Source organism: Vipera berus (assembly GCF_964194415.1).
Source record: "Vipera berus genome assembly, chromosome: 3".
Taxonomy (NCBI): domain Eukaryota; kingdom Metazoa; phylum Chordata; class Lepidosauria; order Squamata; family Viperidae; genus Vipera; species Vipera berus.
In genome coordinates, this window is record NC_138204.1 from 186,697,260 (window position 1) to 186,707,239 (window position 9,980).

Below are 9,980 nucleotides of genomic sequence, written 5' to 3' on the forward strand. Positions count from 1 at the left end.
ACACCCCCCAAGCGGCATTATTACAAAGTCAGCTTAATTGCCCCCAACAATCTGGGTCCTCATTTATTGTTACATTCAGTCCACTAGGTGAAGAATTTAATATTCATTGAGACTTGCTCAATGCATTGCTTTTGCCAGAAAAACAACACATTTGTGGGATTGCCAAAAATTTTACATTTCAGCCAGGACCAAAATACAATGCTATATTCTAAATATACATCACTTTTTTTTTCAAGGATAGACAACATATAGCTTACAGCTTAAGATTTTAAAATATACAAATCAAAGCAGCAAATAAAATAGCAAGCTATTATGCAGAGAATATATTCACGAGGAACACTATTATACTCACTGCACATTTCTGACAGAGTTCTATTTATTGTCTCTTTTATAATCTAAACGTATTTGGCTTCTGGGCAGCTAATTTTCATTGATCTTGTCATGGAACATTATTACAATTTAAAGACGACTTGGAGAGGAATCTAGCTGTTCTTGGGCAGTTCTTGATCATGAAAGTTCATGTCCTGCCTCTTGGCATTTTTACCCATAAGTCATTGTTTGCTTTCTCTGAGTTTTTGGCATTTTGTTTTAGCGCACCCAGGACACTGTTGCATTTCTGTGCACCTGTACCTACGTATGGACTGCATATCATTCGATTGATTAAACCTCATCATATAGAGATTTCTGGCAAGGAAGGCACTATTTTACAGCCTTCTCTTCCAAGGATTGTGGTTGTTAATCAAACTGAAGCCCAAAGAAAGAAGCACCTTTTGATTTGGAGACAAAAGTGTCCCTCTGCACCTCAAGCCGCAGTAACAAACAAATGAGAGGCACGGAAGAGAAGAGTGATCTCCTAAATCAGTATAGGGGACAATTATAATTTATATGATTTTTTTTTCACTGTACTTCTGCTGATAGTTTAAACCAGGGGTAGGCAACCTCGGCTCTTTTATGACTCATGGACTTCAACTCCCAGAATTCCTGAGCCAGCCGAGGTTGCCTACCCCTGGTTTAAAAGAATCATCAAAGTGATATAGCAAAAGGATCTTCCTCTTTCTCCCCAACTCTCAGTGACTCTGGGCAGCTCACAAGATATTAAGGATCTAAGCGTAAGAAGCCATGTCTAGAATTGAGCATAGCACCAACCTGGTAGACCAAACAACTTAAAGAGTTTAAACAACAGCTTAAATCATGATTTATGTGGGTTTGTGTAAGAAATAAACACACTGAGACTTAGCATAATGAGTGAATCAAGACTGCTTCTGGCATATTATTAAGCCATATTTGGCTTTACCATAGTTTATTGAATACACTATAGTAGCTGTGTTCACAAGATATTAAGGCCAAGATGAAACAAAGCTCCAATGATTATGCAATTTGTGTACTTAGCTTTAGAACCAGTGTTATAATAATCTCATAATGCATTCTCTGAACTTTTCAAATCACTTATGAAGAGCAGCTCTCCACACATGCATAGAGCAAACAGAAGTCAACCAGCAGAGGAAAAAATGGGGCATCAGAAGGTATTCTTTATTATAGTTTTGAGTACGTTTGTTGTTGTTAGTTGCGAAGTCGTGTCCGACCCATCGCGACCCTATGGACAACGTTCCTCCAGGCCTTCCTCTCCTCCACCATCCTCCGGAGTCCATTCAAGCTCACACCCACTGCTTCAGTGACTCCATCCAGCCACCTCATTCTCTGTCGTCCCCTTCTTCTATTGCCCTCAATCTTTCCCAGCATTAGGCTCTTCTCCAGTGAGTCCTTCCTTCTCATTAGATGGCCAAAGTATTTGAGTTTTAGCTTCAGAATCTGGCCTTCTAAAGAGCAGTCAGGGTTGATCTCCTCTAGGACTGACCGGTTTGATCGCCTTGCAGTCCAAGGGACTCGCAGGAGTCTTCTCCAGCACCATAGTTCAAAGGCTTCAATTCTTTGGCGCTCAGCCTTTCTTATGGTCCAGCTTTCACTGCCATACATTGCAACTGGGAAGACCATAGCCTTGACTATACGCACTTTTGTTGACAGGGTGATGTCTCTGCTTTTTAGTGTGCTGTCTAGATTTGTCATGGCTTTCCTCCCCAGGAGCAAGCGTCTTTTAATTTCTTGGCTACAGTCCCCATCTGCAGTGATCTTGGAGCCCAGGAAAATAAAATCTGTCACTACCTCCATTTCTTCCCCATCTATTTGCCAGGAATTGAGAGGGCCAGATGCCATGATCTTGGTTTTCTTAATGTTTAGTTTCAACCCAACTTTTGCACTCTCCTTCTTCACTTGCAACAAGAGGCTATTTAGTTCCTCTTCACTTTCTGCCATTAGAGTGGTATCATCTGCGTATCTTAGGTTGTTGATATTTCTTCCAGCAATCTTAATTCCAACTTTTGATTCATCTAGCCCTGCCTTTCTCATGATGTGCTCTGCATATAAATTAAATAGGCAAGGCGACAGTATACAGCCTTGCCGGACTCCTTTCCCAATTTTGAACCAATCAGTGGTTCCGTGTCCAGTTCTCACTGTTGCTTCTTGGCCCGCATATAGGTTTCTCAAGAGACAAATAAGATGGTCTGGTATGCCCATCTCTTTAAGGACTTGCCAGAGTTTGTTATGATCCACACAATCAAAGGCTTTAGCATAATCAATGAAACAGAAGTAGATGTTTTTCTGGAACTCTCTAGCTTTCTCCATGATCCAGTGTATGTTAGCAATTTGATCTCTAGTTCCTCTGCCTCTTCGAAATCCTGCCTGTACTTCTGGTAGTTCTCGATCCACATACTGCTGGAGTCTAGCTTGTAGAATTTTAAGCATAACTTTACTAGCATGAGAAATGAGTGCAATGTGCGATAGTTTGAACATTCTTTGGCACTGCCTTTCTTTGGAATTGGAATGTAAACTGATCTTTTCCAATCCTGTGGCCACTGTTGAGTTTTCCAAATTTGCTGGCAAATTGAGTGTAGCACTTTTACTGCATCGTCTTTTAAGATTTTGAATAGCTCAGCTGGAATACTGTCACCTCCACTAGCTTTGTTGCTGCTCAGCTTTTCTAAGGCCCACTTCACTTCACATTCTAGGATGTCTGGCTCAAGGTCAGTGACTACCTCATTGTGATTGTCAGGGATGTTAAGCTTATTCTTTTATAGTTCCTCTGTGTAATTTTGCCACCTCTTCTTAATCTCTTCTGCCTCTGTTAGGTCCCTGCCATTTTGGTCCTTTATCATGCCCATTTTTGCATGAAACGTTCCTTTCATCTCTCCAATTTTCTTGAAAAGATCTCTGGTCCTCCCTATTCTACTGTTTTCTTCTATTTCTTTGCATTGTTCATTTAAGAAGGCATTCTTATCTCTTCTAGCTATTCTTTGGAATTCTGCATTTAATTGGGCATATCTTTCTTTTTCTCTCTTGCCTTTCACTTCCCTCCTTTCCTCAGCTATTTGCAAAGCTTCCTCAGACAGCCATTTTGTTTTCTTGCATTTCTTTTTCTTTGGGATGGTTTTGGTTGCTACCTCTTGTACAATGTTGCAAACCTCTGTCCATAGTTCTTCAGGCACTCTGTCTATCAGATCTAATTCCTTAAATCTATTTGTCACCTCTACTGTATATTGAACAGGGATATGATTTAATTCATACCTGACTGGCCTAGCGCTTTTCCCTACTTTCTTTAATTTAAGCCTAAACTTTGCAACAAGAAGCTCATGGTCTGAGCCACAGTCAGCTCCTGGTCTTGTTTTTACTGACTGTATAGAGCTTCTCCATCTTTGGCTGCAGAGCATATAGTCAATCTGATTTCTGTGTTGACCGTCTGGTGATGTCCATGTGTAGAGCCGTCTCTTGGGTTGTTGGAAAAGAGTGTTTGCTATGACCATCGTATTCTCTTGACAAAATTCTATCAGCCTGTGCCCTGCTTCATTTTGTACTCCAAGGCCAAACTTGCCTGTTATTCCGGTTATCTTTTGGCTTCCTACTTTAGCATTCCAATCCCCCATGACGATAAGGACATCATTTTTGGGTGTTAGTTCTATAAGGTGCTGTAGGGCTTCATAGAACCGGTCAATTTCAACCTCTTCAGCACCGGTGGTTGGGGCATTGACTTGGACTACTGTGATATTGAATGGTTTGCCTTGGATTCGAACTGAGATCATTCTGTCATTTTGAGGATTGTATCCCAGTATTGCTTTTCCTACTTTTTTATTGACTATGAAGGCTACTCCATTTCTTCTGAGGGATTCTTGCCCGCAGTAGTATACCTGATGGTCATCTGAATTAAATTCACCCATTCCTATCCATTTTAGTTCGCTGATACCTAAGATGTCGATGTTTAGTCTTGTCATCTCTTGTTTGACCACGTCCAGCTTTCATTGATTCATGGATCTTACATTCCAGGTTCCTATGGAGAAAAAATCTTTACAGCATCGGACTTTCCTTTCACCACCAGACATATCCACAGCTGAGCGTCCTTTCGGCTTTGGCCCAGTCGCTTCATTCTTTCTGGCGCTACTAGTACTAGCCCTCTGCTCTTCCCCAGTAGCATATTGGACGCCTTCCGACCTGAGGGCCTCATCTTCCAGCGTCATATCATTTTGCCTTTTGGTACTGTCCATAGGGTTTTCATGGCAAAGATACTGGAGTGGTTTGCCATTTCCTTCTCCAGTGGATCACGTTTTGTCAGAACTCTCTGCTATGACCTTTCCGTCTTGGGTGGCCCTGCACGGCATAGCTCATAGCTTCATTGAATTACGCAAGCCCCTTCGCCACGACAAGGCAGTAATCCATGAAGGGGTGAGTACGTTTACTCAGAAGTAAATCCCTCAAAAGTCAAACAGACTGAATGCACAGTAAACATACGGGATGCTGCTTAATTTTGCTTTGGGATTTCTTGCCAAAAGAAATTGTTCTCAAACAATTAAAAGACGCCTTTTTTCTTTAATGGTGTGGGAAACAAAACTCGCATGATACACTAAACTACGAAATAGCCAACTCATGTTGTAATCCAACTCCGGTTGTTTGCTTATGATTCAGCTACAGTATAGAATATATGGCAGAAGCCAGCAAGTCACATTAAAAAACGACGTGTACGGAGCTCCTGGAAATAAAACTTGAACGCGCGCGTGGTCCCAGCGAAGGACTTCAAACGAATCTGCGGTTCGGTAATAAGATAAAGCAGAACTACATTTCCCAGAAAGCTAAGCGCATAGAGAACTGCCCGGCACAAGCGCACTGAATAGGTTTCTGGGAATTGTAGTTTTCCGGTTACTAAGGAGTAGCCCGTGGGACAAAATGTCGTACGTGTTCCCGAAGAGGGCTGGTGTGTCGCTCAAGCAGGTGAAGACCGTCTTGGTCACTTTTTGTCCTTTCGAGTCCAATGTGCAAAGCACCAGGTGAGAAGGATCGCGAGTCAGGGTTCCCAGAGTTTGCAAAGCCAGCCCGGAGTTTCCGGATCGGAGTATAAAGGCGAAGGCTTTTTTAGATGGGAGACTTGTGTGTAATGGGGATTGCAGGCTTAGGAAACAACACCGTTTGCAAGGAATGAGCTGCCCATCCTCGGGACGCGCTACATGCTCGTTTGGGGCTAAATCCTGAACAATAGAATGGGACTGAGGAAGAAATTATCTGGATGCAAATGGTAAAGTGCAAGGATACTCAGACTTTCTGCCTGTTGGTTCCTTTTTTTTTAACTTTGTGGGGAAAAAAGATGATGGAGGGGATCCTATCTTGAAAGAGTCGTAACTGTTGCATTTAAATTCTGTTTTAATTCACGAGCCAGAATCTTTAGTTTTTATGAACACCCTGCAGAAGAAAATAGCATTTTTTTTTTGCTAGAATAGAATTGAATAGAATAGAATATCATTGTCATTGTGTAACTTACAATGAAATTAACAAAATTAAGTGCACACTACAAACAAGTAGAAACCACAAATACATATATACACACATCCTTCACATTCTATTCACCATTGCACTGCCCTAATATTTCACTTCAATGCTGTACTATACTGTGGTATTTAATATGGTTACAGCTCTGGGATGAAAAACTATTTTTCAGCCTATTTGTCTTTATTTTTATTATCCTGTACGGTCTGCCAGATGGTAATAGTTCGAAAAAAGAATGTCTGGGATGAGATGAGTCTGAGATGTCCAGAAAATGCAAAAGTATTGTAATAACTATCTTTTCAGTACTGGATTTAGGATTAAATCCTGATTAAAATAGACCTGGAATTTGTTTCATCTGAAAGTGCCAGGATATTGATCAGCTGTCATCCCCTTGAGCTGGTGGTGAAAAATAAATAGGAGAAACGGTGATTCTGCTGCAGGAGCATCTGTATAGGAGATATTCCTACATGTTAAAACAAATTTCTGGGAATGCTAATGACAATTTAACTTTAAGCTTGCTATCATGCCTCCTTATGATTAAGTCAGGTCAGATGACAGTCTAGATCAGGGGTTTTCAAACTTGGCCCTTTTATGACTTGTGGACTTCAACTCCCAGAATTCCTCAGCCAGGCATGCTGGCTGAGGAATTCTGGGAGTTGAAGTCCACAAGTCATAAAAGGCCAAGTTTGAAGACCCCTGGTTTAGATCATGGCTACATAATCATGATCACATTGTAGTTAATATTCTCTTTAACTACAGTTTGACTCTTGCCTGAATTCACATGACATGTTGAACAATGGCTATAGAATAGCTTAGCATTTTAGTATCATTGGTATCATTATTTTAAAATATAGCAGATGGATATTGATACTGCATAAAGCAACTCAGCAATTAAGACAATCTTGTGCTTATATATATCACAGATCTGTTAACTAGGCCTCCTCTTATCTTTTACATGAAAATATTGCTGCTTTGTATGTAACAGTTACATAACAAATTGTTGACAAGATATATACATACATTTTTACAGGCTTTCATGATCTCTCTCCAACTTATTTTCAGAAATTTTCTTCAATGTCTATTTGAAAAGAAGGCATATAAATCAAACTTGAACTGTAATGTGAAAACAGAGGTAAAACATGATGGATCTGAACCAGTTGTAGACATCACATTTGGTAAGAAATATCTTAATGTAACCAATAGCAGGAAATATTGTCTAGTGGCTCAAAATATCATGAGTTCTAAAAGAATTAGAAGTATTAGTGGTTATTTAGAAAAAGGTTTTGAAGTATATATGTTCTGTTTCAAGTATCTTTTATTTAAATAAATCTTCTTACCACTAGATGGCTTATTGTAACTTCTAGAAGCCATTGTAAATTACCGATAAAATTACTTTAACAAAAACAATAGGCTGTCGCTATTAAAAAAATAATGTAGAATTTTACCAGAAACAGATGAGAAAATATGAGTACAATTGAAATCATGCTTTGAAACATGTCTGCTCATTATTCAAGTTCTTTTTAGATCATTAGGGCTTATTATGTTACTTATATGTAAGGATATGTATATAGTATGTTTAAATGTGTTATGTATATGTACACTTTGAGAGCAACTAAATTTTATTTTTAATGTGTACCCATATGCCCACAGAAAAAAATGACAAAGGTAATCTAATCTAATCTAATCTAATCTAATCTATTACCTGGAACCTGGATGTGGATTGCAACCATGGTTATTAGGGTTTCTGTCCCCTAGAGTGCAAAACACTTTTTGGAGGATTCTTTTTCCATTAGATGTTTGACCTTTGAGCACTCAGTACAGTACATTGTATATCAAGCCAAATGGTGCCAATTTTGGTTTTGGAAATGGTGTTGAAGTGGGTAAGAACTTGTAGTTCAGTGGTGACCCTGAGTGTGTAGATTACAGATTTTGTCCTTGACATTTCCAGGTAATATTAAAATTCATCGCTTGAAACCCTGGAATCTTCTGTCATTTGGTTTTTATATTATTTGGCTAAATCCATATTTCTCAACCTTGGCATATTTAAGATGTATTGACTTCAACTCCCAGCATTCCGCAGCTAGTATAGGAATTCTGAGTTTTGGGAGTTGAAGTCCACATATCTATCTTAAAGTTGCTATGGTTGAGAAACAATGGGCTAGATTGTGGCAGGGTTTATTTCAGTGAAAGGCAGCTCATATCCTAGCTTTAGATTTGTATTGCCACCCCTTCTTTAAGAATCTCAGATATCTGTATGCATAATTTATCATTTGAGGCTCAAATGAATGGAATTGTCATTCTTGTTCATACTGAAAATAACATTACTAAAGATCTATCTGATTTTGTAGCATAAAACTGTTAACACTGATTGCTTTTTATTTTCCTTCTATAATAAAATTGTTAATTTCTTTTCTAGCTGATGGTGAGAGATTGATTATGAAAGGAGCCCATTTAACAACTAAAGAGATGTTAAATGCATTCAACTCTAGATGTCAAAAGAAAGAATTTGCATTGGCAGAATAGCCACCACCATAGACTGCTTGAAACTGACAGTAGAAGAGTTTGCATCAATAATATAAATGCGTAAAAATCTGCATGAAACTACTTTCAGAAAAATGGCAAGGACTTTCCTAATAACTGAAAGAAATCTGAAGTGGATATAGTGAGGAAGCAAACTGATTCTGGTTTTAAAAAAAGCTTTTTGGACTTGATTAAAGATTAAACTCTTAATACTTTATCAGTGTTGAATTAATATTTTTGTTAGTATCTCAAATAAAGTAAGTTAGTAGTCCATAAAATCATGATTATTTTCAATCACTTGATAAAAAATTATATTCACAAATATAAATTATTAAGGTTTCATTAATCTGAACTATGAAAGTTTTCCTATGGCACAGAACTGCATACGTTTTATAAATCTCATGATTTGCTTATACATGAAGTTACATCCAGGATATATTAGACAAAACCACTCACCTTTTTATAACCTTGCATAAGCTTCTTGAAGCAGGTGATTAAAAAAAGCCAAAAGTAAGTATAAAGGCATATTTATATTTTCTTTATGTGAATTGCTGCACAGAAACACTTCCCATTTGACTTGTAGTCAGTTTTTCCATGTTATTCTATTTATGCATTTGCAGAAATAAAAATACATGTTCAGAATTCAGTTAATCTTTTAACTAAGCTTTGAAGGCTCCTGTGGACACTTTAATCCAATTCAGGCTAAAGGTCTTTTTCCATGTAGAATTGAAGATAGAAGCAAGAGGGAGTAGTGATTTCCCTCTACAAGTTGTGCTGGTATTTTTTTAGTGAGGAACTTGTCTTCTTGAGCACAGTAAAAACTGTTCACTTCAGCATATGGGACTAGCTTCCAACCAATGTCTCCATCTTAACTTTCAGAAGCAAGATGCTGTTCGCTGATGTTTACATGTTTCATTATGTGCAAAAATACTGCCTGAGCAGTATTTGTGTTTGATTCATCCCTCCTCTCCTCACTTTTAATTCAGATGGGGAGTCCATAATAAGAATTTCCCCTCCTTTTTTTGACACTTAGAATGCTCCAGATTCCACTTCTGAAATGTGGCCAATTTATTACCACAAGAAAGGCCTTTCAAAATACATTGGCTTCAATCTCAACTAATTGGAGTTGAGGAGTTGGGACTGTGGAGGTCTGAAGCTGGCCTTTCTCCTCAACTCCAATTAGTTGAGATTGGAGCCAATGTATTTCTAGTTCAGTTGATGTATATTTGAAACTACAGAATAATAGCACTTACATTTAGCTTTGAACTACTGTGGTCCTAGAAGTTATTAGCAAAGTGCTTCCCCATTTGCAAAAATTATTTTCACTCCCCAATCCTGACTTTTAGACATACCGGTACTAACAAGAAGGTGACTTGCCAGTTTTACAGCTTCCTCCAAGGCTCTTCTTTCATATGACCCAATAAAAGCAGACTTTATGGAAAAAAAGGATAAATGCAATACAGGTAGTCCTTGACTTACTACTGCAATTGGGACTGGACTTGACAGTCATAAGTCAAGGCACCCACATGACCGGACCCAATTTTATGACTTTATGGCAGCTGTTAAGAAAATCATGTGATTATAAGTCCCAAGTCCATTTT

The 9,980-nt window shown here is 38.5% G+C and overlaps 1 protein-coding gene across 1 annotated transcript; it reads left to right on the forward strand.

Annotated features, from left to right (window-relative positions):
• The first annotated feature begins 5,248 nt into the window (after positions 1-5,248).
• MRPL53 (mitochondrial ribosomal protein L53) lies at positions 5,249-8,593 on the forward strand. Its single transcript, XM_081326010.1, has 3 exons — positions 5,249-5,366; positions 6,922-7,034; positions 8,276-8,593. Exons 1-3 carry the CDS (start codon positions 5,266-5,268, stop codon positions 8,380-8,382), a joined length of 321 nt encoding a protein of 106 aa, XP_081182136.1. The 5' UTR covers positions 5,249-5,265; the 3' UTR covers positions 8,383-8,593.
• Positions 8,594-9,980: the final 1,387 nt, after the last annotated feature.

Excerpts from the sequence above, each read along its gene's own strand:
- MRPL53 (XM_081326010.1), top strand. The coding sequence starts at position 5,266 with ATGTCGTACGTGTTCCCGAAGAGGGCTGGTGTGTCGCTCAAGCAGGTG. Across the intron at positions 5,367-6,921 it reads TCCAATGTGCAAAGCACCAG|AAATTTTCTTCAATGTCTAT; the intron begins GTGAGAAGGATC and ends ACTTATTTTCAG. Across the intron at positions 7,035-8,275 it reads AGTTGTAGACATCACATTTG|CTGATGGTGAGAGATTGATT; the intron begins GTAAGAAATATC and ends TTTCTTTTCTAG.